This window comes from Cynocephalus volans, chromosome 16 (assembly GCF_027409185.1).
Source record: "Cynocephalus volans isolate mCynVol1 chromosome 16, mCynVol1.pri, whole genome shotgun sequence".
Classification (NCBI taxonomy): Eukaryota; Metazoa; Chordata; class Mammalia; order Dermoptera; family Cynocephalidae; genus Cynocephalus; species Cynocephalus volans.
In genome coordinates, this window is record NC_084475.1 from 5,000,698 (window position 1) to 5,026,230 (window position 25,533).

Genomic DNA, 25,533 nt, shown 5'->3' on the forward strand with positions numbered 1-25,533 from the left:
TGGAGCAGGATTGCAACTCAACCCCTCCAAGCCTCGGTTTCTTCGTCAGTAAAATGGGCACGTTAGTGTCCATTCCTCAGGACTTTGTGCAGATGAAGAAAAATGACATATGAAGTCACCCAGCACAGTGCTTGGCATATTGAGGGCACAGCTCATCTCAGTTTTATTTCCTTCCTCTCTGCAAAAGTGTGATCAGAGAGTTATTTGTTCCCATCTTCTCTGTCCACAGGTTGATCATAGACAGACACAGTAGATGTATAATAACTGTGTGTTGAATGGATATGCTTAATGGAGCTTCAGCACCTACTCCCACCCCCCTTTCTTCCAGAATCCGCAGGGAGAGCTGGGGACCTGGCCGGCACGGGCATGCCAGTGCTATCGGAGGACTCGGGTGAGTGCCTCCCGCTGCCCTGAGGACAAGAGCCCACCTGGCAGCCCAGGGCTGGAAAGAAACCAGGCTCTGCCAGAGCTGTCTCTCAGAGGCTGCCCTGCCTCCAAGCCCTGGCAATGAGAGACTGGGGAGACAATGTCCCTAAGGCAGGCCTGAAGCGGTGTTTGAGGGTCGACTCAGGGTCGCAAGGGGCAGGAAGTACCCAGTGCGTTTGCTGTACCTTATCTTTTCTTACACCATCTTCAGGTTTGCATGAAACCCTGGCGCTACTGACCTCTCAGCTCAGACCGGACTCCAACCACAAGGAGGAGATGGGCTTCCTGAGGGATGTTTTCAGTGAAAAAAGCCTCAGTTACTTAATGAAGGTGAAATCCCATGTCATTCTGCCACGTGAGGATTTGTAGAGGTCTTCCTTGCTATCCCCCTGCCCCGGGAAGGTCTTCACTAGCCCATTAGGCAGGGCTTTCTCTTACCCTCCCCCACCGGTGACCCAGTCTGCAGCCCTAGGTATCCCCACAGCTGTGGCCGGGGTGTTTGGTGTCCAGTGTAAACCTGAAATCCTTTGTCTCTGCAGATTCACGAGAAGCTTCGCTACTACGAAAGACAAAGTCCAACCCCAGTTCTGCACAGTGCTGTGGCCCTCGCTGAGGATGTAAGCCCCAGGTTTTCCTTTATTTTGTCAGCCCCGCTCCCCACCCTGTAGGGCTCCTTCATCTTGCCTTGTTGCTATTGCTTAGCCTGGGGACATCAGGAATTGGGACCCCAAAGATGAAGAGACGTCTCCTTCCCTCCTCCTCCTATTCCTCCCTGGGTCTCCAGACAGGCAGGGAGGAACTTGTGAGCATTGGAATGGGCTTGGAGACATGGTGACATAGTGACACCCACCTAATGTGTGTTCTTGAGAAAGTCTTTTTCCTCAGCTGTGAAATGAGAGCATTGGATCAGATTAGCAGTTCCCAAACTGTCCTGAGGCCTGGCCCTATGAATAGGTCAATAAGCATATTGTATCTGTGCTGTGGGAGGCTAGTGTGAAGTCCTGAAGTCAAGGGACATGCAGTGTGTCTCTGCTTATTGGCTCAGGCTTCTCATTTTTTTTAAAGGAACGCTTCATAATTCTTGTAGACCTAGTCCTCTGTGTTGCATGTTTGGGGAAAAGCTATCCTGGTTGATTATTAAGATCAGCTCCTGATTAGATAAACTCGTCTAACCTCAGAAGATGGCCTGGTGAGGGACAGGTGCAGCCTGTGGGTGCAGATCCCTGTACCTCTCTTCACTGTGGAACATTCTTAGGAGCATGTTAGCTGGCCCGGCTCCCAGGCTCAGCACTGCCTTTACCACCTGTGACCAGTCTGTCTCTCTGAGCTCCAGTGTCCTCATTCATAAAACAGCATAGTAATAAGGACACAAACAGTAGAACCAGATTAGCCCAGGTTCAAATCCTGGCTGTGCCACTTATGAGCTTTGTGATCTTCGGCAAAATATTTAATCTCTTTGAGCCTCAGGGTTCTCATCTGTAAAATGGCAAGATAATAGGGCCCACTACGTCTAGTGTGCTGGAGGGTTAAGTGAGAAGGTCCGCAGAAGGCACGTGGCTCACGTGCAGTGAGGGCTTCATGAATTAGCTCCTAGTAGGCTTGCCCTGGGGAGCTGTTGGAGCTCTCCTGGCTGCTGGTGTGATTTTCCCAGAGCATCAGTCCAGTGGTGGCTGAAGTTCTGACGTGCCCTGGGTGCTGGGAGGGCCCTTGGGTCTGCGGTCCAGGGAGGAGGGGTTGTCTCTGAGGGACCCCCAGCAGACTCGTGGCAGGGGGTGCTCCAGTGGCATTGTCTCATTCCCCTACAGGTGATGGAGGAACTGCAGGCCACCTCCGTGCACAGCGACCAGAGGGAGCTGCTCCAGCTGCTGTCCACTCCCCATCTCAGGGTAGTCACACCACAGTCCCTGCCAGCCACGCATCTTGTGTCCCCTGGGATGGGGGCGGAGGGAGCTCTTGGTCTCAAGGAGACTTCTGTGCGAGGGCTTCTCTGCGCCAGTGTCTGGGTGGTTTTCTCTCTGACATGAGACCCGAGACCCTCCAGGCTGCTGCCCAGCCGAGGCCTGCCCACCCCTGCCCGCCATGGGGCCAGCCCTTCTTTTCTCCTGCTTTCCTGACAGGCTGTGCTCATGGTACACGACACGGTTGCCCAGAAGAATTTTGACCCTGTTCTTCCACCTCTGCCTGACAATATTGATGAGGATTTCGATGAAGAATCAGTGAAGATCATCCGCTTAGTGAAGAACAAGGAACCCCTGGTATGTGGTGCCCACCTCTCTTCCCCACCTTCCCCTGCATCTCACCCCCACCCAGAACACTGGGAAGGCACCCTCCTGAAGTCTTCAGAGGGAGTGATGGCAGCTTGGTCAGGGCTACTGCTAGTCCCTGAGGTAGCTTGGTGTGCAGGGCACCCCTTTCTCTGGGTGGAGACAGCCCTCTGCCCAGCTGTGTCCAGACCTCTTTGTGCAGTGAACAACCTGGACAGCTGTACGGGGTGGCCCTAATCATCATGCTCTGAACCAGAGGTTGACAAACTTCAGCCCAAGGGCCAAACCCAGACCATGGCTTATTTTTATAAATAAACTTTTTATTTTTGAGCACAGCTGTGCCTGTGCATTTACATATTGTCTGTGGCTGCCTTTACACTACAGTAGCAGAGTTGACCAGTTATGACAGAGACCTACAGCCTGCAAAGCCTAAAATATTTACATTCGTCCCTTAACAGAACAAGTTTGCTGCTCCCTGCTCTGAACACAGAGCAAGCACAGGGCTCCAGCCCTTCTTGACCCCGCTGACAAATTGTTATCATTTCGGTCCTGGTTCAGCGATGGTTTCCTGAGCAAAGGGACAGGGTTATTCATTAGGTGGAGGGATGTGGTGAATGTCCAGAGGATTGAATACTTGCCCTAGAGCATACCGCAGCTGGCATTCTCTGTTTTCAACTTTCCCCAAATAACCTCCAATGAGCCACTTCTGCAAACAGAGGATCTCTCCTCTGTCCCTATTTCCTCACTTGCAAAATGGGGTAGTCATCCATGGATTTGCCAAGCATAGGCAAATGAGCCCTCCTGTGCAGGCACTGTGCTGGGTGCCCGCAGTTCAGAGATGAATGAGCGATGGACAGAGATACTGGAAAGTTTGCAAGTCAGGGATCTGGGGGAGCAAGAAGTCTGGGATGCTGAGCCGATGGCCTTTCTTTCCAAGCAACATTCTTACGCTTGAATATCTTATGTTCTTCAAATAGGTGACATGTACGAAGTTAATAGTAAGTGTGCAAATGTGTTTGCAGTTACAGCCAACTGATAAATGGTTAGCATTTGTTGAGTATTTACTGTGTACCAAGTGCCTTGCATGCATTACCTGATGTAATCCTTGCAGCAACCCTGTGAGTTAAATACTGCCCCAGAGGAAACAGGCTCAGAGAAGATAAGGGACTTCCTGGCTAAGGCCACATGCTTTTAGTAAATGGCAGAGCTAGTTTCAAACCTGGGGCTATCTACCTCCAGAGCTTAGCTCCCAACTTTCCTGCTGTCCTGCCGCAGTCCAGCCTGCGTGGTACCGGAACTCGAGGGCTCATGAGTGCCTTTCTCATCTTAGAAGGCATCTCTGCTGTGCTTCACTGCCAAGTCCTGGTCCTGAAGCTCTGCTGGGGCATAATTAGTTACCCTCGGCAACAACAGAAGGCCCAGCAACCCTGTGATTGATTAGAGGCAGGTTGAGATTTGCTGGCCCAGATTATCCTCATTTTTAAATGTTTTTGCATTGGGAAGAGCTGTGATGTGATAGAGAAGGCACTGGATTTGGCATCACAAGGTTGCCCACCTTTCCAACTGGATAACCTTGAGGATGCTAATTTCTCTGAGCTCCAGTCCCTTATCTAAAATGTCGCAGGGTTATTGTGCTTTGTAAACTGTAAAGTACAGTGCTATACTAATGGGAGATATTGGTTTTATTGCGTTCTCAGCTTTGGGAAGTTCCCCACTGATCTGCTCTCTCGGGTGGCAGAGGGGGGGATGAGGCAGGGGGCTGTGTTGGGCCCAGAGAGTCGGGGTCTGATGTTGGGGGTTGGTTCTTAGGAGCCTGCCTGTTCTGTCTCCAACGCAGGGGGCCACCATTCGGCGGGATGAGCACTCAGGGGCTGTCGTGGTGGCCCGGATTATGCGAGGGGGTGCGGCAGACCGGAGCGGTGAGTGGCATTGACCCAGAGCCTTTCCCCTTGGTTCAAAGGTCTCCTCTCCCCTGTCCTGTCAGGTCACTGGTTTGGGATGTGCTTTGCTTTCTTGAGTGGGGCTGGAACTCTCATCTCCTTCCCAAGCCCAGTAGAAACTTTAATGGAGAATATAACATGCCTGGAGCACTGTGGGGCAATCAGGAAAGAGCTCCTGCACCGGCTTAGCCTGAGGACCATGGTGGTGAAACATGTAGCATGGGTGTGAGGGGGATTCCTCACTGGGGGCAGGGATGACACCCTTCCCCACCTGTCACCCCATTGCCTTGTCAAGCCATTGTTACCAAGGGAAGGGTGTTCCTGTCCCAGATTTGTTTGGGTGGAAACTAGGTTGAGAATCACTGGTGTGTGAAAAGCAAGGTGGGAGGCAAACCTCCTAGTGTGGGGGTGTTAGCCTCCAAGTCTGGGGGATTATTGCTGTGGAGAATCCTAGACCAGCGCTTCTCAGATGTTAATGAGTATGTGAATCCCCTGTGCACTGTGTTAAAATGCAGATTCTGATTCAGCGGTTCTGGGATGGGCCCAAGATTCTGCATGTCAAACCCACTCCCAGGTGAGGCTGGTACTGCTGGGCCAGTGCCCACTTTGAGTAGCACACAGGGGCCTAATAAGCAGAGATGGTTGTCATTAAAGCAGAGGCTAACAGCTGGGCGTGTTTAACTTTCTCCATGACATCTTCAATACATCTCCAAGACACTGGTGCCTTTAAGTTTGTTAAGATTTAAGACCATTCTTGGAGTGTGTCTGTAAACCCAGGAAGGTGAAGAGTTAAAGCTGTTTTTAAAGCAGCAGAGATCATAGTAGAAGGAATGCAGGCTTTCTATGTCAAAATAACTTTGTTTGAATACTGGCTCCATTATTTTTTAGCAGTGTGGCCTAGTGCAAGCTGCTTAATCTTTCTGAGTATCAGCTGCCAACTTGTAAATTGGGGATTTCACTGGGTGACTGTTAGACTTCGATGCAGAGCGAGGTGGCCCACAAGGAGCAGGGCTCAGTTCGTCCCAGTCCCAGCCATCAACTTTAAGCCACGAGTCTGCCCTGTAGTGGGTTCCTCAGGCCGGCCCTGGCTCTGGGTTCCCTTCCTGAGCTGACAGTCAGTCCCTGTGTCTCCTAGGCCTGGTCCACGTGGGAGATGAGCTCCGAGAGGTGAACGGGATTGCAGTCCTGCACAAGCGGCCTGACGAGATCAGCCAGATTCTGGTTTGTGCGGCATGCCTGCTGGGGGTGTGGAGGGGCTTAGAGACCCAGAGCCGGGCTTCCCACAGCCAGGGCAGCTTCAGGCTCAGCTTTGCTGTTTGCATGAGGTGCGGCAGGCAAAGTGGCCCTACAGTGTGCCTGGGGAGTGGGGTACAGGACGGGAGGAGTGGAGCTTCCAGTCCACCTGCCTCTCTGACTCTCTCTCCTGCACAATTGTCTTCCCTACCCCTGGCTCCCTTTCCCGAGGACCCTTCTGGGTCCTGGGTTTGAATCCTGCCTCTGCCACATTTTAGTTAAGCAACTTTGGACAAGTCATCAAATCATCTGAGTTTCAATTTCCTTTCCTGTAAAGTAGGGATAAAGATGGAGTCTCAACTACTGTGTGGTTATCATTAGGCTGTAAACATCCGGAAAAGGATAAAGCAGTTCACAACTGTAAGGGGATTCCAGAGTATTAAATGCTGGGATGAAAACAGCCTCCATAGTCCACTCTGGGGAATTTAAGTCAGAGCTGAAATTGTGAAAAGCCCCAATCATAGCTTTGTCCCCTTTGTCCTTAGGCGTCCTCCTCAGATGTGATGCTCTTTGCTAACTTTGGATGGTTTGTGGGCAGAAACAGGATGAGGTCTGAAGAGAGGCAACCCAGTCTTTAAGGTCCCTTGCTGTACGGGACCAAGATCGCAGGCAGGCCCTTCAGTGTTTTTGCCCTGGTTCTGGGTGCTGACCTTCCTGTGTTCCAGAGCCGTGATCTGGGCTTTCCGGGTAGTGATGCAGGGCTGGGAGACAGTCTGGGCCTGTGCCCTCCTGGCCTGATAGCATCTTCCTTGTGGGTGCCTGGCATTGGGGTGCAGGGTCTCTGTCAGGTGGAGGGAAGGGGAACTCCTTGAAAGGTGGGAGTGCCCTGAGATTGGAAAACTGTTGGTGGAGATAGAAGCAAAGAGGGAAGGACTAGTTGGGGACCACACCAAATCAGCCAGGGAAGAGGCAAATGAAACTGAAATAGGTTGTTAAAAAGACTCAAGAGCAAAGCAGGAAGGGGAGAGGTCAGGAGGGTGCAGAGTTGGGACGCAATGCACGGAGCTTCCTCGGGTTCTCACTGCAAATCTTCTGTTCGTTTGTCCCATGAGAATGCAGACACTTGGTTTCTGAGTTTTGCTTTAGTTAGTTAATTCAACCAGGGTGCCACCCTAGAAGTGTGGGCCTGTCATTCCGAACATCGGTTTTTAGACCTGGGAAGGAAGACTTGACCTCATGGAGGGTTACTCCTGGAAGGTGATAAACCTCTCTTTTTCCTCCTGTCAGGCCCAATCCCAGGGATCCATCACCCTAAAAATCATCCCAGCCACTCAGGAGGAGGATCACTTAAAGGAGAGCAAGGTACGGGGAGGTGGGCGCAAGGGTGGCCTCTCTCGGCTTGGGAATCGCAGCTCCCTGGTGGGGTCTGGAGATGGCGGGGGAGGGGCTGGACCCAGTCCAGCCTTGTGGAACCGTCATTAGGGAATGGATCCCACGTCTGGTCCTAATAGCATGTGCCCACTAGAGAACTTTAGTTCAGTCACAGAGTGATTCATTTATTTGTACCCTGCCTCTTTCTCAACAGGATTTGACGTAGCTTACTAATAAAAGACAAGGTTATTTCAATTGAAATAGAAAATCAGGGCCATGACGAGGAGGAAAAAGTACCAAATGTGCTAGATTCCGGACCAATTAAGTAACTGCCATTGGTTTAATTATTTGTGGAGCCTACCTTTTTGGTCACCTCCTCTGTGCCAGGCAGTCTGCCAGATGCTGGAGACAGGGACGGTTAGTAGCTTCGAGGGTTCCCAGTGCAGAGGGGTGGTGAGGGAGCAGGTCTTGCACTGCTGTGTGATAAGTGCTTCGGTAGGGTTCTGTGCAGCCACACTACAGGCCCCTTGTGAGGGGTCACACAGAGGATCAGTGAGAAAGTGCGATGTGCTGGAGAGGTTGGTAAAGCCGATGTTCTGAATGGCCTTGAATGCTTTGTTAGAGGTTTTGGCATAATCCCTGCTTCGTTTGGGGCCTCTCAGAAGCTGACTCTGAGACAAGGATTTGAATGCAAATGGTGTTTTTGGGAGGTGACCCCAGGAAACACCAGTGCAGGAGTGGGGAAGGGAAGGCAGCCATTCTGACAACAGGCATGTTATCGGGCAAGTCACCACTGTGGGCAACTGGAACTTAATCCTGCTGGGGAACTTGGGGCTGTTCTGTAGACACGCACTTTTGTCATCTCACCCAAGAGCTCAGGGAGCTGGGGGATTTCTACACCAGCTCCTGCCAGACTGTCCCTGGGGGATTAATTCCTAGCAATTCCTGCCTGCTGGATTAGGGTAGAGCAGGCCCCAGTGGCCAGAGAAACGAAGTTCTGAGGCAAAGAGATGTAGGTGCTGGCAGCTAGAAGTCACGGAAATGGTACAGCCTTGGGAGGTATGGTAGGCACCCCACAGCCCAAGAGGTAACCCCATAGGCAGTGGGAAGCTCTGAAAGGTCTTTTGTTTGTTTTGCTTTGTGTTTCTTTGTTTTGAAGGAAGAGAGTGATGCAACCATATTTGTGTTTTAGAAAGCTCCCTGGGGCAGCCATGTGGAGGAAGGAGAAGTGGGTGGAGGCTGGAGGCAGGGAGACCTGGTAGGAGGCTGTTGTACAAGCCCAGGTGAGAGGTTATTAAGCTCTGAACCGAGACGGTGGTGGAGGGGATAGAGAGGAGGGCATCACCTTGATTTCACAGTAAATTTGGATTGAGCTGCCTGGCAGCCAAGGCAGAGAGGAGCACATAATGAATTACATACTTTTCATCAGTGGATGAAAGCAAGCAAGCCCATTTTACAGGAAACCTGATTCCCACCCCTGCCTCCCAGTCCTACATGCATGAAAGAAGGGACATCACGGCATGTGGCACAGAGGAGAGGACAATTAGAGCTCTTATGAATGAGGATTAATAGTGGACAATGTCTTCAATGACAGTTTTTTATAGCAAGTGAAGAAATAATCTTACATGGCCATTTCTTATTTGCACTCTTTGATTAAATCCCAGGGTGTAAATAATCCCGGCTCTTACCTGGTGGAAGGTGATTCTTGGTTTTCCTGGAGGACAAAATGGGCAGCCTGTCCCTTAGCCCATCCTTCCTAAATATTTCTTCTTGATCCCAATGCTTGGTCTGGGCTGGCCATTTAAGATGACACTGTCTTCTGAGCACCCAGGATGCTGGTAACATCTGTGGCTGGGTGAGGGTACCTGTCCCCACAATATGCAGCCAGAAAGTTCTTATTATTGTGCAACTGAATCTTTTCTGGTTGGCACATAAAGGAATATGAGGGGACTTCAAAAAGTTCATGGAAAAATGTAATTAAAAGATAATGAGGATCTTTTCATGAACTTTTTGAAGACCCCTTCATACAATTTGAATCTGTCTGAGGAAGACCCCTGACTGCTTTTTCTTTTTTGTTTTTTGTTCTATTTGCTGCTGAAGTAATTGGACCCTAATGGTCTAGAATAGAAAGAAATAAAAGCCATGCCACTGAATTATAGAAGAGAACAAAAAAATGTGAAAAAATGCTGTGTCCTGACACCATCTTCCCCAGAGAGGGTGACTCCAGGGTAGAGGGGCAGTTGGGGCTTGGCCAAGTACATGGCAGATGAGGAAGGACTGAGCTGTAAAAACGTGGGTGTCAATTACCCATTGAAAAGTGATGGGAGGAATCAGTAACAGTGGCTTTGTTGATATTTGTGTTCTTACCAAAACCTCTAGATCACTTCTTTAACAGATGGCTGCTGACTTCATTAGGAGCAGTTAGCATATTCAAAATAACATTTGAGTTACAAATTATGCTCGCCTTTACTTTCTGTTCCCAGGATTAGTTGTTGCTTTGTGTATTCTAAGGAGACTGTTATGAGGACAGCAGATCAGGTAAATAAGAAAATATTTAGGCTGGAAAGAGAAATTCATTCATGGGGCCCATCTAGTACTTTTCTGATTCTTGATGGATTTCCTGACTATTACATCCCAAATGGTTGAAAAACAACAAGAAAATATGTGTAGTGTGTTTCTGATGAGCTTTCTATTCTCAAGGCTGCTCGTTCTTCCTCATTGTGAGTGGTCATTGTCATTTGGCCTTTGATGTGGCGTGCACATGCCCAGGCTTCCACGGAGAAGGGCCGCCTCACCAGAGCCCTTGCCGTGCAGGTGTTCATGCGGGCCTTCTTCCACTACGACCCTCGGGAGGACCGGGCCATTCCCTGCCAGGAGGCAGGCCTGCCCTTCCAGCGCAGGCAGGTCCTGGAGGTGGTGAGCCAGGATGACCCCACGTGGTGGCAGGCCAAGCGAGTGGGGGACACCAACCTTCGAGCCGGCCTCATCCCCTCCAAGCAGTTCCAGGAGAGGTGGGTCTGGGGCATGTCGTGATGGGGTGATTCCAGAGTGGCCAGAGGCTCAAGTGCATGACAGAGACTCTGCCACCACAGCCAGAGAGGCCCTCTGAGTGGTGTTTCCTGAGGTAAGTGCCAGTTGAGCCTGTGTTTGCTCTTCTTGTCCCACAGCTAGTGGCAATGGCTGCTTGAGATTTAAATAAATGTATGGAAATTGACGTTATTACGTTGATGTGTATTTTATAATACATACTTAGAGAAGGCTGAGAAATAAAATGTAAAAATACAGAGGAAGAAGTCTAGGAAAAGAAAATTACACTGTCTCGCCACTATCTAAACAGCATGATTTCTGTCCTTTTTGTGCGTTTTACACGAGTGTTGCATCCAGAATTGGTGGTCTTGCCTTTTTTTTTTTTTTTTTAACTTTTCGACGTTAGCATTTCCCATCTTACCACATATTCTTTGCAGTGTGCTTGTGACGGCTATGTAATGTTCATGAGGATGTGCCATTCATTCACAGGCGGCAGGTATTTATTATGAACTGGGCTGGCTTCGGGCCAGGCATCTTGCGGGCTGCTGTGAACCCCTGGTTTCTGGCTAGAAGAGCTTATAGTTTAGTGGGCAAGTCGGACATTCTTCAGACACTTTATATGAATGTGATGGGTGTGAGGGAGGACTTGGTGCTCTGCAGGTTCACACTAGGACGTGTGCCCTCATCTGAGCATGCGGGGAAGGCCTCTTGGAGGCAGGGTCAGACCTAAGTGACTTCCCTGCTTTCCTGTGGCCGCTCTTGTAGGTTGTCTCCAATTTTGCACTGTTATAAAGCTGCAGTGATTAGCTTGCACATAGAGTGTTCCTCCTATTTCAAATTATGTCCTTAGGATGGATTTCCAAGAGTGTAAAATCTGAGGTGTGGCAGTTACGACTCCTTCGCTGCCCCTCTGGGCCCTCTTCACATCTTTGGGGTGATGATGGAACCTCAGGGTCCACCCATTTCAGTGGCCTTCCTGGTATGGTCCCCAGGCCAGGGGATCAGCATCAGGGAACCTGTTAGAAATGCAAATCCTCGGACCCCCACCCCAGCCTGCTGAAGGGGCACTCCAGGGCAGACTCTGAGCTCTGTGTTGTAACGAATGTTCCAGGTGATTCTGAGGTGCTGAAGTCTCAGAATCGCTGCTCTGTTTCCTCGAGCGCCCTGGACCCATCTGCATTTTTGGCTTCACGGGCCTTGGTAACATTTTTCCAGAGGTGTGGGGAGGGCTCTTTAGCTGCATTTAAATGTGGAAATTAGACATCTCCAGGAGCCCTGGAGAGTTTCCTCGACTCAGAGATGAGGCCTTGGCGGCCACCTCTCCACTGATGGCCATATTGAGTAATGTGCCAGGGCTGAGCTCTCTATGGGGGGGAAGAGGGGACATTAAATTCAGGTCACTTTTGCCCTCGGTCTCTCTTGGTCATTCTCTTAGTCATTCAGCTATTTTCCAGCCTCCTCAGAGATGGGGAGGTGCGGTGAGAGTGGAGAAGGGGCCTGCCTTCCTTGGGAATCAGCCCTAGGAAAGTAACAACCAACTGATGACTGTGGACACCAGGCAGGATCCCCGTGTGTGGCTGTCTTGGGTTGGGCAAGCTTTTCACAGAGTAAGAGACTCGGTGTCTTCCTCCTTGTGAACGAATGAGCCCTGTGCAAGTGTCCCCTTTCAGTGGACCTCGGTGCAAAGTAGGAGGCCCCCAGAGTGTCTGGCTTGTGTCCACCTGTGGGATCCAGGCCTTGGTTCCCCTGAGTTTTCCAGAAGGCTGCTTTCAACTGGTTTTCTGGCCCGGCTCATGGGCCCGCCCATCCCCTTGTGTTCCCACAGACGACTAAGCTACCGGAGAGCCACGGGCAGCCTGTCGAGCCCCCAGAGCCTCAAGAAGCCACCCTGTGAGTAGGTTGGCAGGGACGGCACTTCAGGGAGGGGATGGGGTTAGGACGCAGGGGCTTTGTGCTGGGCAGACTCAGGCGCTGGGCTGGAGGGGCATCAGGGGTCCTGTCTGAGCTTGCAGGCCTCCAGAGGAAGGAGCCGGGGCAGGGGCACGAGGAGGGGAAAAGGGGCGGCAGGGAGTTTGGCATCGGGGGTTACTCCATGGAGAAGAGCTTCAGTATATTTGGGATCCATAGATAACACTGGGGGATATGTTAACACCTCTCCCAAAAAGGTGTGCAAACGTGTGTGTGCGTGTGTGTGTGTGCATGTGTGTGTGTGCGTGTGTGTGTGTGCGTGTGTGTGTTTGGGAGAGGGTCCACAGCTTTCATTAGATGCCAAGGGACTCTTGAACCCTAAAAATGTAAGAACCCCTGATATTGGGAGGGAATGGAGAAGGCTGTGGGTGGCCCATGCCTCTGTGTTACGGGTGCCAGATTTGGCAAATACAGATAAAGGAGGTTAAATTTGAATTTCAGGTAGATAAGGACTGTTGCATGTCCCCGTGCAATATTTGGGACATCTTATGCTAAGAAATTATTTGTTGTTTGTTTGAAATTCAAATGTAACTGAGTGACCTGTATTTTATCTGGCCACACCATTCTGTTTGGCACTTTTTCTTCTAGAAAACTCATCCACCTACCTTCTTGCCTTTTAATCATCACAACAATGTGAAGTAGGTAGAGTCAGGCAGCCCCTTTTCGAAGATGGGAAAACGGGAGCTCCAACAGCAGAGTGGAGCTGGGGTGGGGTTTTCTCAGAGGGCCTGTGATCAGCGGCCCCAGCTTAGTGCCCCGTGTGGAGAGGAAGCTTTTCCAGGGCTTGGCCTCTCTGGCAGGGTCTTGTAACCCAGGTGAGCGTAGCATGGCTGGCCTGCAGCTCTGCTCGGTCCTGCTCCATCCTCTGGCGTCTGCATTCCCCAGGCAAGCCTCAAACTCCAGAAAAGAGAGGGAGAGCTGCTCCATCAGCCACTGCCAGTGGCTGCTTTTCCAGACTCGCTGTCAACTGGGAAGGGCTGCTGGAGAAATTGGCCTTGAGGTTGCTTATGCCAGCAGTGAGCTGCCTTTCTTTGGGCTGCTAAGGAGACACACACGAGAAGATTAATTAGAGCAGGTCTTGGGGTTTAATAAGGGACTACAGCTCAGATCACAGGTTTGTTGGAGGAAAGAGAGGGAACAGATGGAGGGCTCCTCAGGCACCTGAGGCCGTAGCTGCCTCTCAGCTGCAGGGCTCCCCAGTCCCCTACACTAACGCTGTTCCATCTGTCTTTTGTGCAAACCGCAGATGATCAGCCTTGTGACAAAGGTAGGCCCGGTATTTGTCCCCTGCGCACACAGTAGGGCTTGTTTTCCTTTCCCATATCTGGGTGGCTGTGTCCCTCCGGCTCTTTGCACATCTCCTGCCCGCTGGACCGGCCTCGAGGTGTGCCAAGCTGGTGGGGCAGGATTCAAGGCCTTGGGCCCCTCCATGCCCACCTGACACGCAGGGCCCAGCCTTCTGCAGACTCAGCTGTGCTGACTGTGTGACTGGGCTAGGTAGGAGACTGGAGACAGGAGGGTGGGGCAGACAGGGGTGAATCCTCCCTCCTGGTCACACCCGCCCTAACTCAAAGCACTGGGAAGAGGCCTGCTGGCCCAGACCCCTGCCAGGGCCTGGAAAGGCTGGTAGGGGCCTAAGCATGGAGAACCGAGGGAACAGAAGAATTCGTTTTCCTGTGGCAGCCAGGACATGGGATTTTTCCCAAGCTCCCCTTGAGACAGCTTCCCAGAGGGCTCTTCCTGACTATCCAGGGGGTCCCTCTGGGCCAGGATGTGTCCAGGGCGACTCACTGGCCTCCCTCTCTCTGTTTGGTTCCCAGAGACATGTGACTGTGAGGGGTACCTCAAAGGACACTACGTGGGTGAGTAGCAGGGGCTCCCCCTGACACCCCTCCCCCACCTGCACACAGCCTACCGCCCCTCGGGCTCCAGAGTGGGGCGGAGACAAAAGCAGAGTGACCTGAGCCCTCCGAACCCTTCAAGAGCAGCTGAGCCTGTCTGACCCCCATCTCCCCTGAGTCTCCGTCAGCCGGAGGAAGGGCTGAGCCAGGCCAGGCCTTGGGGCTCCCACCCTGGCTTTTACCCACCCACTGGGCACAGAACCCTGGCAGGAAAGGGACACAGACCATTACATTAAAACCAATTTTATTATTATCACCATCTTAATTAGAGTTTATTCAGTGTTAATGCCCCCACCATACAGCGAGGGAGCCTTATACTGGTCTCCAAAATACCATCACTTTGTAAATTTTGGTCAGTTTTTTCAAAGGCCTTAGAGGTAGACAAATCATTTTTTAACTTTAATTTGGAAATAATTTCAAACTTACTGAAAAGCTGTAAGAAAAGTAAAAGAGCTCCGTGTGCTCTGCACATGGACTCACCACGCGTTAGCACGTGGCCACATTTGCTTTCTGCACAGCTGCGTTGCTCTCCTGAGCCACGTGAGGGTGAGTTGTAGACTCCTGTCCCTTTCCTCTCAATACCTCAGCATGTATTTCCTACAGACAAGGACATTCTCTTACATAACCTCAGGACAATGATCAAATTCTGGGATTTCACGTGCATACAATTCTATCATCTTCTGTACTGTTACTCAGACTTTGTCAGTTGTCCCAGTAATGTCCTTCAGAGCATCACAAACTGCATTTGGAGATTTGCATTCCCATTTCACAGATAAGGGAATCGAGGCTCAGAGAGATGAAGAGATTTGCCCATGGTCAGTCACATGTCAAATAAAACAGTGACCTTGAACCCTAGATTTTGTATGCCAGGGGTCACCATTTGATCATATTACTGTGCTTCCTGAACAGTCCCTTCCTGTAGCAGGAGAAGGTTGGGAGAGGTCAGTGGGACTCAGGACCACCTCCAGGTCTGATCAGGTGAGGAAAGTCTTTACTGAGAGATCCTGGGACAAATGCCATGGTGTCCGTCTGCCCCTCCTCTCAAGCTGGTCTCCGGAGGAGTTTCCGGCTGGGCTGTAGGGAGAGGCTGGGTAACTCGCAGGAAGGGAAGACGTCCACAGTAGCTGAGTCTCCAGAGCTGCTGACCTACGAGGAGGTGGCCAGGTACCAGCACCAGACTGGTGAGAGGCCCCGCCTGGTGGTTCTGATCGGTAGGTGACATCCCGGGTTTCCAGGGAGTGGGCTGGTTTCCTCTCTGGAAGGGTGGGGCGTGAGCTCCGCAGGGACCCTGGTCAGCCTTCTCTCTGTTTCCCAGGGTCTCTGGGAGCCCAACTGCACGAGCTGAAGCAAAAGGTGGTGGCCGAGAACCCACAGCACTTTGGTGTTGCTGTTCCACGTAAGAGGGCCCATGTGGGTGTGTGTGTTTGTGCGCATGCACGTGAATATTTCACAGGGACTTGACTCCCCGTATCCATCCTAATTCTCACTTTGGGTCTGAGGGACTGCCAGGCACTGCCTGCTATAGGCAAATTGTGGGACCTAGGCATGATGGGAAGAGACCCACTTTCAGTGGTCCACTAGGACCCTCTGAGGCAGAAGCTGGAAGACCATCTGCCTGGTTCCTGCCTCGGGTGGGAGGTGAGTCCAGAGCACATTGCAGGCAAAGTGGCAGCCTCAACCTGACACCAAGGGTGACCCCCACAGTAGGGGGCATGCCAGCTTCCTCTTCACAATAACTCTGACTCCTATGGCCCCTGCCCTCTGCTTGGATAAGAGAGCAGGTCAGGGGAGCTGGAGGGCCCAGTGAGTGGTATTTCTGGGGCACTCCCTTGTGATGGATTGGGCTATCAGGGTAACCGGGTACACTGCTGGGTGCTGCCACCCCTGCCAATTCCTGAAGCTTCCTGTGATGAGGAGGAAGAGGAAAAGGCAGAGTGCCAGCTACTACACCAAGAGCTTTCACGTGCAGCAACTTGGTTGGTCCTCCCAGTACCTCTGAGAAGAGAGGTGATTATCATCCCTTCTGCAGAGGAAGACTCTGAGGCTCAGAGAGGTTAAGTAACTTGCCCAGTGTCACACAACTGGTAGGTGGTGGAGCCAAGATTCGAACCCAGGCAGCCTGCCCCAGCCACATTTGTAACGAGGCTGCACAGCGGCCTTTCTCCTGCTGCCTGTCCCTTCCTGCCCTTGGCTGCCCCTTTCTTTTCTGGGGCTCACTCTCCAAATGCCTGGTGGCTACTGAGAGGGGGTGTAGGGTGGCAGTGAGGGGGCTTTCGCAGAGTGTTCTGAGCCAGGGCAACCGCAAAGCCTTTCTTTTATCATACTGCTTTCTCCTGGGCCTCTGGGCACATAGCCTAGCCTATGGGTTGTCAGAATTGTCCCAGGGCCCGATCTGAGGTGGGGAGGTGGTGAGTTGGTGAGGCCATCTGGCAGCACATTTGTGCTGGACCTGAAAGGCTGCAGGGAGCCACGACCTTCCGGGTTTCAGGTGGACTAAAACAGGACATGCAGAAGTTGCTCATGCACAGTCGTTCAGAATCCCCTGGGTCCATCCCCTGGTGTGTGGGGGGTACCTGAATGGTCAGGCCTACCTGCTTCCAGGGACTCCCCAGAGGGGAAAATTTCCTCTTTGGTTTTAGGAACTGGGGGAGTCAGGGAAGGCATCCCAGAGGCAGTGACTTTTATACTGGGTTTTGAAGAGTAAATAGTAGATTTCCGGGCAGAGAAGAAAGGAAGAGTTCTCTGTACAGAGGGAGCAACATGTGCAAAGGGACGAAGGTGTGATCCAGAATAGCCGTGTCGGGGACTGGGGAGGTTGGTGTGGATGACGTGGCAGGAGGGGAAGCTGAGTCTGCAGGCTGGCACATCATGAGGGTCTTACATACTCATCCAAGGTGTTAGAGTGTAATCAGCGAGCGAATAAAAGTTTCTAAGCAAGGGAATAGCGTGGTTAGAACAGTGACCCGAGCAGCTCTACCAGAGATTGGACTAAGATGTCGTGTGTGGAACACACAGCATCCCCTGGGTGGTCCCAAGGGCTCGAAACACTGTCCTCTAAGACCTGAGAGCCAGCTTTGCTGAGACACATCTCATCCATGAAAGGACTGTCTTCATGTCTCCTTTTCTTTCAAAATGAGAAATAATTAGAAAAGAATTAAAAGCATACAGTGGGGTCAAATGTATTTATCACCCCTTTGCTCTCAAAAAAGAAAAACAATGAAGAAATAAAAGCTTAGGACTAGGGGTCCCTTAAGTGATTCTGTAAAAGCCACAGCATCAGCAAGGCCATTTGCAGAGTGGTTAATGGCATTTGCTTGGCATGAGACAGAGAGAGTGACCCTGGCTCTGCTACCTACAGGCTGCAGGTCACCACGCACGGTGCTTAACCTCTATCATCTCAGTGACCTCAGCTACAGCGTGGGAGGCCTCCTTGTGCCTATCAGAGAGTTGTGTAAACCAGTGACGCGTCTGGAAAGGGCACAGTGCTTGACAAATGGGGACACTCGGTGAATGGACGTTTATACACACAAATCAGCCATGAACTCCTGAATGAGGGCACAGGCTCGCCGCTGTTCTCCCTTGCTGATGTGACATCTCTTTGCCCAGCTTTCCTTCTTCTTTCTTTAAAAGATACCACCAGGCCCCGCAGAAGCCATGAGAAGGAAGGGGTGGAATATCACTTTGTCTCTAAGCAAGCATTTGAGGCTGACTTACATCACAACAAGTACGTTGCCTGATGGGCCTGGTGGCCCTCGGGGCAGCTGTGTGTCTTTGCGTGTATCCATTGTTTCACCTGACCTCCTGGGAGGGCTTCCGTAAGGGATGGGGGCCGCGGGAGAGAAGGGTTGGGAGGTCCGTTCACTTTTCTTCGCTCATTTAGGAAAGCTCAGGAGCTAAAGGTCTTTTCTCCTTTGGTGGGGGTTTAGGTTCCTGGAGCATGGTGAATATAAAGAAAATCTCTATGGAACCAGCCTGGAGGCCATTCACGCTGTTATGGCCAAAAACAAAGTTTGTTTGGTGGATGTGGAACCAGAAGTGAGTTACTGAGCCATTTGGGCATTTCCAATTAATGGAATTTATAACCTGGGGGATTGGACATTTTATAGAACACTTGGCCTCAGTTTAAGGAACTTTTAGTCCAGAACACTCGATGTTAAATGTCCTTGGGTCTCCCTTTGAGAATTGAATGAAAGCTTTAGACCTCCAAATGTGCACCTCTGTCCGCAAATACTCTATTAGTTGTAGGGAGCTCATAGGCCCTCCAGTGGCCCACAGACCCAGGAGAGTAACTCATGCATGGGACAGATTCTGCAGTAGATGGTGCGACATGACAGAGCATTAGACGTAAATACCCAGGCAAAGCTGGGTCTGAGCTCTCGGCCTGGCCACCCCCTCGCCAGCCTAGACAGGTGAGCTCAGTGGCGCAAGGAACCACTGCGGGAGGTGGTCAGGAGAGCAGTCTGAAAGGGGGACGAGGGAGGGAGACGTGACCCTGTGAAGTGCTGCAGAAACACTTCCAGTTCATACTGCAGGCTCAACAGGGGCTTAACTGGCTTTTTAACCTTTTCTTTCAGAAAAACTTGCAAGCTTTGAACTCAGTCTGGGGATTTTTTTTTCCTCTATAGAAACAGATCTCTGATTTTATGATATAAGCTGTAGGCTTTATCTTATAGAAGTTTGCTTGAAACATATTTCAAAAAGCACATTATGCGTTTAAGGGAAAACCCTCACTAATTTGGACTGACTGGGAGTTGATGGTCAAAACTCAAAGTCTAAATTTCAAAAAAATTTTTGAAGTGATTTTATTGATTTTTTTGTGTGTGCAGATAGTGCATACAGCAGTTAAATACCACTGTTTCCAAATAGAGGCCCTTACATTATAGATAAAATGCAGTAATTAACAGTATGATTTGCACATCAAAAACCTAAAGTCTACGATTTTGTTTCAAGTGATCTCTTAGGTAATCTCTTCATTTGCTTTGCAAACCTTTTCTTCTTTGGATATGAGGAAGAGGACTGTGTGATGGCACAAATTTTGCATTAGTGTAGTCTGAATTGATGACTTTTGACTATATAGACACACTGAATCCTGCTCCCTGGTCCATCAGGAATGGGCAGGTGGAGAAGAGCCTCAGGTTAATTAGAGCTGGAGGGTCAGAGCTGAGACAGCCGGCAGCCCTCTGAGCCGAGGCTTTGGAACCTTCCATTCTCAGTGAGCAGAACTTCAGGGCCCAGCTGAGTTCAGTGTCAAAGTGAAGGACGAGAAAATGAGCAGCTGGTCTGCCCGGTGAAGTCCGCTGTCACAGGACCGACGTAACCAGGACCTTTGCCATTGAAGGATGGGATTGAAGCACACAATTATTGAGCTTTCAAAAACTATGTTTCATAATAAAATATTTCAAAAGTATATAATATTCCTGAACTTTCTTTCTCAGGCACTGAAACAACTGAGGACCTCAGAGTTCAAACCCTATATTATATTTGTAAAGCCTGCAATTCAGGAAAAAATGAAGACGCCACCTATGTCCCCAGCTTGTGAGGACGCAGCAGCTTCACTTGTAAGTTTACAGTTGATCATTTCTTTTCTGAAAGTCTCAAAGGGACCGTGATAGGGAATACTTCTAGCTGCATACAGCTGTCGCAGTTGAAGGGGGGTGCAGGACGTGCCCAATGGCAGGACTTAGACAAGATGGTCACATGGCCAGAAGGCTCAAAGTGGGACAGCCAGAAGTGCCTCCCAAACCAGGCAGGGCTGTCTTTGCCTGGGCTCACCTCCCTCCTCTCTCTCACAGAAGCACCCTCCCCCAAAATCTGTCAGGCAGCTGATCTAAGTGTGAGAAACCACACTCATTTGTCGAAATCCTAAGCCCAACCCAAGTACTTTTAAGTTGAAACACCAACTAACAAGGTCATTATTATCACTTTCAAACCAGTTTGAGCCATCAGCAAATTAATCTATTTCTAAACCTAGTGGATGAGATAGCTCAATGGGTTCCTTTTTTTTTTTTAATAGAAGATGACCGGTAAGGGGATCTTAACCCTGGACTTGGTGTTGTCAGCACCACGCTCTCCCGAGGGAGCCACGGGCCAGCCCTTGCTCAATGTGTTCCTAAATGAACTTCTGTACCACTGTCATAGGTTCTCTGTTCAGCCCAGTCTGTGTGAAGACCCCTACCTGAAACCTAAATATTTTGCAGAGTTCTCCCAGGAGACATGGGCTTGGTGATTCATCTTTTCTGGCTCTCAACAGGGTCAGTTAGTGGAATGAGCTGGAAGCTGTTGTGGGAAAGGTGGGGGGCGGTGGGTGGGTGAGAAGCAACCCAGTTCCAGAATAGACTTGCCTGCTGTCCAATATAGTTGGTTCCATCTGAAGGAGGCCCTCTCAGATCCTTCCCCTTGGTCAAGAAGCTCCCTCCAGGAAAAGATTTTGATGTCACCCTAGTTCATACTAATTGTTCTAATTTCCACATTGATAAATTACTTAGAATGTCTAGAAAGAAACTCTAGGGAACATCAGCTTGGGTCTAGAACCAGTTAGAAACACACAGCACATTCATCATGGTGGTGGTAATAGCAATGACCAAAAAATCAGAAACAACCTAAATGTCAGTAACAGGGCTTGGTTCAATGCCCTTTAACATGACATGACATTCACAGGATGCAGTGGGGTATTTTATAGCCAATGAAAAGTCATGTGTCTGAGGAATATTTCATGACATTGTCAAATACAATAACAGCTTTATTGAGATAAAATTCACATAGCATAGTATTCACCCATTTAAAGTGTACGATTTAATGATGTATTCAGAGTGGGTGCTATTACCGCAATCAGTTTAAGAACATTTTTATCATCTCCAAAAGAGACCCTGAGCCATAAGAATTTCCCATTCTCTGTTTCCTTCCAACTCCTTCCTAGGCACAGGCAACTGCTAAACCTACTTTCTGTCACTATAGATTCATCTATTCTAAACATTTCTTGTAAATGCAATCATACAATATATGACCTTTTGTATCTGGCTTCTTTCACTTAGAATAATGTTTTTAAGGTCTATTCATGTATCAGTTCTTCATTTTATGACTGAATAATATCCCATTGTATGGAGTACCACTTTTTTTTATCCATTCATCAATTAATGGACATTTGGGTCATCTCTACATTTTAAGCTATGTGAATAATGCTGCTATGCATATTCATATACAAGCTTTTGAGTGATGTGTGTTTTTCTCTCTCTTGGGTATATACCTAGCTGTGGAATTGCTGGGGCATGTGGTTACTCTCTGTTTAACATCTGGAAGAACTGCCGGGCTCTTTTTCATGGCAGCTGCATGATTTTACATTCCCACCAGCAGTGTTCAAGGATTCCAGTTTCTCCACATCCTCATCAACACTCGCTATTGCCTGACTTTTTGATTACAGCCATGCTAGTGGGTGTGAAGTGTTGTCATTGTGGTTTCAATTTTTATTTCTCTAATGACTAATGATGTTGAGCATTTTTTCATGTGTTTATTGGTCATTTGTACATCTTCTTTGGAGAAATGTCTATTCAGATACTTTGTCCATTTTTAAATTGGATGATTTATCTTTTTAGTATTGAGTTGTAAAAATTTTTTATATATTCTGTATTTTAGACTCTTATCAGATATGTGATTTGCAAATATTTCCTCCCATTCTGTGAGTTATCTTTTTACTTTCTTAATAGTGTCCTTTGAAGCACAACATTTTTAAATTTGATGAAGTCCAATTTATCTTTTTGGGGGAGGGATATTTAAAAACTTTTTAAATTGACACATAATAGTTGTATATTTTTTCTTTTGTTGCTTATGCTTTTGGTGTCATACCTAAGAAACCATTGTCTAATCCAAGGTCATAAAAATTTACTTATCTTCTTTTAGGACATTTAGTTTTAGCAATTACATTTGGTTCTGTTATCCATTTTGAGTTAATTTCTGTGTGTGGTGTGAGGTAGGGGTCCAACTTCATTCTTTCTGTGTGGATATCCAGTTGTCCCAGCACCGTTTGCTGAAAAGACTATTCTTTTCTCATTTAATTATCTAGTCATCCTTGTCAAAAATCAGTTGTTGAAAAAAGGGTTTATTTCTGGACTCTTAATTGCATTTCATTGATCTTAGTCTATCCTTATGCTAGTACCACACTGTCTTGATTACTGTAGCTTTGTAGTAAGTTTTGAAATAAGAAGTATGAGTCCTCCAACTTAGTTCTTTTTCAAATTTATTTTGGCTATTCTGGGTTCCTTGCATTTCTATATATGAATTTTAGGATCAGGTTGTCAACAATTTTTTTTCTGTTTTTGTTTTGTTTTATAAATATTTCAGGATCAAAAGATCTTAATAGCCAGGGGGAAAAGGCTTGTTTTAAAAAGAGTCAAGAAGACATAAGGGAGAGTAAGAGGAAGCTTCCTAGGACATAAAAAAGTTCTGCCAAATCAGTAGGTCGATAGGAAATGCCAGCTTTCTAGGAGTCAGAACCCTCCTTGGCCCATGGTTCTTGTTTCAGAAGAAGCAGATCTGCTCCTCATTACTGGCGTCCTTCCAGCCTGACCAATTTTGTAGTCTACTCCATCTCCTTTATCACCCACCAGAATGCTGCAGTCTGAGCAGGTGGGTCGATGATGAAACGCAGCCAGCTGTGTTTTTTATTGTCTATGGGTCAGTTCACCCACCAATTGTGAAATCCTAACTTGCTTCTCTAGCATCTCCAGAGGTGTTCCACTATCCTGAAGGCACAGTCATTCTCAACACGAGTAGACACCAAGGTCACAGTGAGGCTGTTCAAATACAGAGTCCCCGGCTCTATTCCCAGAGATTCTAACCCAGGAGGTTTGGAGTGGGGCTCAGGCATGTCCATGTTTCGCACACATATTTCACATGATTTTGATGTATGTAGGCAGACACCAGACCACATGTGGAGAAATTCCTCACAAAGGCCTGGGTTTTGTGTAACATTAAATATTTGTCCACTGTCTGGCACCTGAGTTCCAAGTAAAGGGACCTATTATATAAAACACCTTAGGGCACATTCTTTGTCCATTTCTTTGCTGCCCACAAGTTAATGAGTCTTCTGCCTTCTGATCCAGCAAGCTAGTCCAACACAGGGTCAGGGGATCGCATGGGGGGATCTTTTCTGTGTGACCTTCAGGACTGACTCTCCTGCTGAAGCCACAGGTGCGAGAATTCCACCTTTAAATGCCAGGAAAGGGGTTCAGAGGATTATGGCTGCAAAGCAAATGCTACACATTTACTCCATTAGAGATTTACTTGAGTTCTTTCCATCTGCATATATTTATTAGAAAGATCATGGTACTTAGTGGCAAAAAATTTCCTTCTATAATTTCTCAAATAGCTAAATATTTCCAGAATGAACCATGTGGGTGCCTGGAGAAGGGGAAAGTCAAAGCAGCAGACAGGTGTATAGGATGTGGGTATATCAGGGGACAGGGAAGGTGTAATTGGAGATCCAAGGACTGCCCTAGGACACTGCAGAGTGCTTTTGAGTATGGGAGTAGCCCTGCAAGATAGAATATAGCATCAAGAAGCATCTCCCAATTTAATCAAGTTTTCCCCTCCTGAGGGAAAGAGGTAAGGGGAAGAAATTGTCTCAACCTTCTCGCAGGTTTTTGCTGTCTGTGGGAGCATGTAAAAACTGTTTCCTAGACCTTTAGAACTCATCTCCTGAAGCTATGGGTGCTCTCACTAAAGTAAGACTTGGGTTTTTATTGGTGACAGAGAAGAGGAAGGAAACTTTTGGAATGTGGGTCTCTTTGGGAAAGGACATAACTCAACCCTGCCCCCCAACCCCCATTGGCAGCTGAAAACACTGAGCTTCTGGAAACAGAGGAGAAGACAACAGAGGCCTGGAAAAGGATAGAGAAGGATGTGAGTGAGAGCTGGTAGCAAATTTCATTTTGTAATTTTATTCGGAGTGGATCTTCCACTTTCCTTTCTTCCAAAAACCAGGCTAATTGTCACAGTCACCTACTCACCTGAGACTCTCCTTAGGAGGGGTGCTTTTGAATGGAGAAGCAAACACTGCCCAGGTTGGGTAAGAGGGGGTTGACGTCTAGACCTTAATGTTAGGTGTCAGGAAAGGAATCTGATTGAAGAATTAGGTACCCTAAGGAAGCAGGGACTTCAATCGGAGTTGTCCCAGCATTTACTTAAATCACCCCACGGTGTCTGCTGTGCCCTGGTATGGAGAAATGAGAAGAATTCAGTTCTACGTGATGAATTTAGGAGCCTTCAGAAGGGCATTAGAATTACTTACTCTCCTCCTACTTCCTGCAGTTAGTGCCAGAAATGCTTGCTCTGCTTTTATACAGTTAATATTATTTACAGCTTTTTCTTATTTACTTAACCTGTATACTAAATTCCCATGCAATATAAATATTTCTCTGGAAATATTTTTGGAGCAGGAACTATGATATTGACGTATATACACAGATATAATAAAATCAGCATCCCCAAAGCACTTTATATCGCATCTTTCAGTTCATAGGTCCTCAGTAAATATTTGGTGAGTGAATGACTGAGCAATGATTATGTTACTGCCCATTAACATTCTTTCTTTTTTGGGTTTTGGAGGCTGCTGGCCAGTAAGGGGATCCGAGCCCTCGACCTTGCTGTTAGTACCACGCTCTCCCATGTGAGCTCACCGGCCAGCCCCCAGGAGCTTTCTTTGAAATTTGATATGATGATGTCACCCCACTCTGTTCTCGTGTCCTCAGTTGGTTATTAGTGGGGCACAGTCATCCACTCATCACTTGAAAATTGAAGGTTGGAACACTGCCCAAGACGAAGGCTATAGGTTTCTTGTAGCAGAAAAACCCAGTTGTTCCATGTTGCCCCTTTGCTTGCAGGATGAGGAGCAGCAAGAGATGGCTACCTCCGCTGCCTTCATAGACCAGCATTATGGACACCTGGTGGATGCTGTGCTGGTGAAGGAGGACCTCCAGGGTGCTTACAGCCAGCTCAAAGTCGTCTTAGAGAAGCTGAGCAAGGACAGTCACTGGGTACCTGTTAGTTGGGTCAGGTAACTTTACCCCAGAACATCCAGGCTGGAGGGGACCTTGAAGATCATCTAGTCCAAACTCCGTCATTTTACCATCGAGGCATCTCAAGCACAGAGAGGGGCAGAACTCTCTGTAAGCTCCATCATCAGGAAGAGGAGAAGTGGGAAGTCTGGTTTGTTGTTGGTTTTTGTCTGCTGTTTTTCACTGCACCCCTTTGGCTCATGAGTTAAAAGGGGTATATCACAAAATAACACATTTCATTCATTAAAGGATCACAGGCAAGTTGACCCTGGTTCTTTGTACCAAAGTAGCCACTGTCTTTTGGAGGTGGCGGTGGTTAATTTATATAGTACCAATTTGCAGAGATGTTTAAGCT

General features: G+C 48.7%; 1 protein-coding gene across 2 annotated transcripts; it reads left to right on the plus strand.

Moving 5' to 3' along the window:
• The first annotated feature begins 332 nt into the window (after positions 1–332).
• On the plus strand, positions 333–25,181 carry MPP3 (MAGUK p55 scaffold protein 3). Of its 2 annotated transcripts, none has more exons than XM_063081156.1 (18): positions 333–391; positions 638–756; positions 966–1,043; positions 2,208–2,312; positions 2,544–2,681; positions 4,528–4,609; positions 5,766–5,851; positions 7,151–7,225; positions 10,049–10,245; positions 12,087–12,151; positions 13,476–13,496; positions 14,050–14,091; positions 15,177–15,341; positions 15,446–15,526; positions 17,761–17,854; positions 18,057–18,165; positions 19,566–19,688; positions 25,005–25,181. In XM_063081156.1, the coding sequence occupies exons 1-18, from the start codon at positions 367–369 to the stop codon at positions 25,179–25,181; spliced, it is 1,782 nt and encodes a 593-aa protein (XP_062937226.1). In that variant the 5' UTR covers positions 333–366. The 2 variants fall into 2 exon arrangements, with proteins under 2 accessions (XP_062937226.1, XP_062937227.1); XM_063081157.1 differs by having other exon boundaries at positions 2,232–2,312.
• Positions 25,182–25,533: the final 352 nt, after the last annotated feature.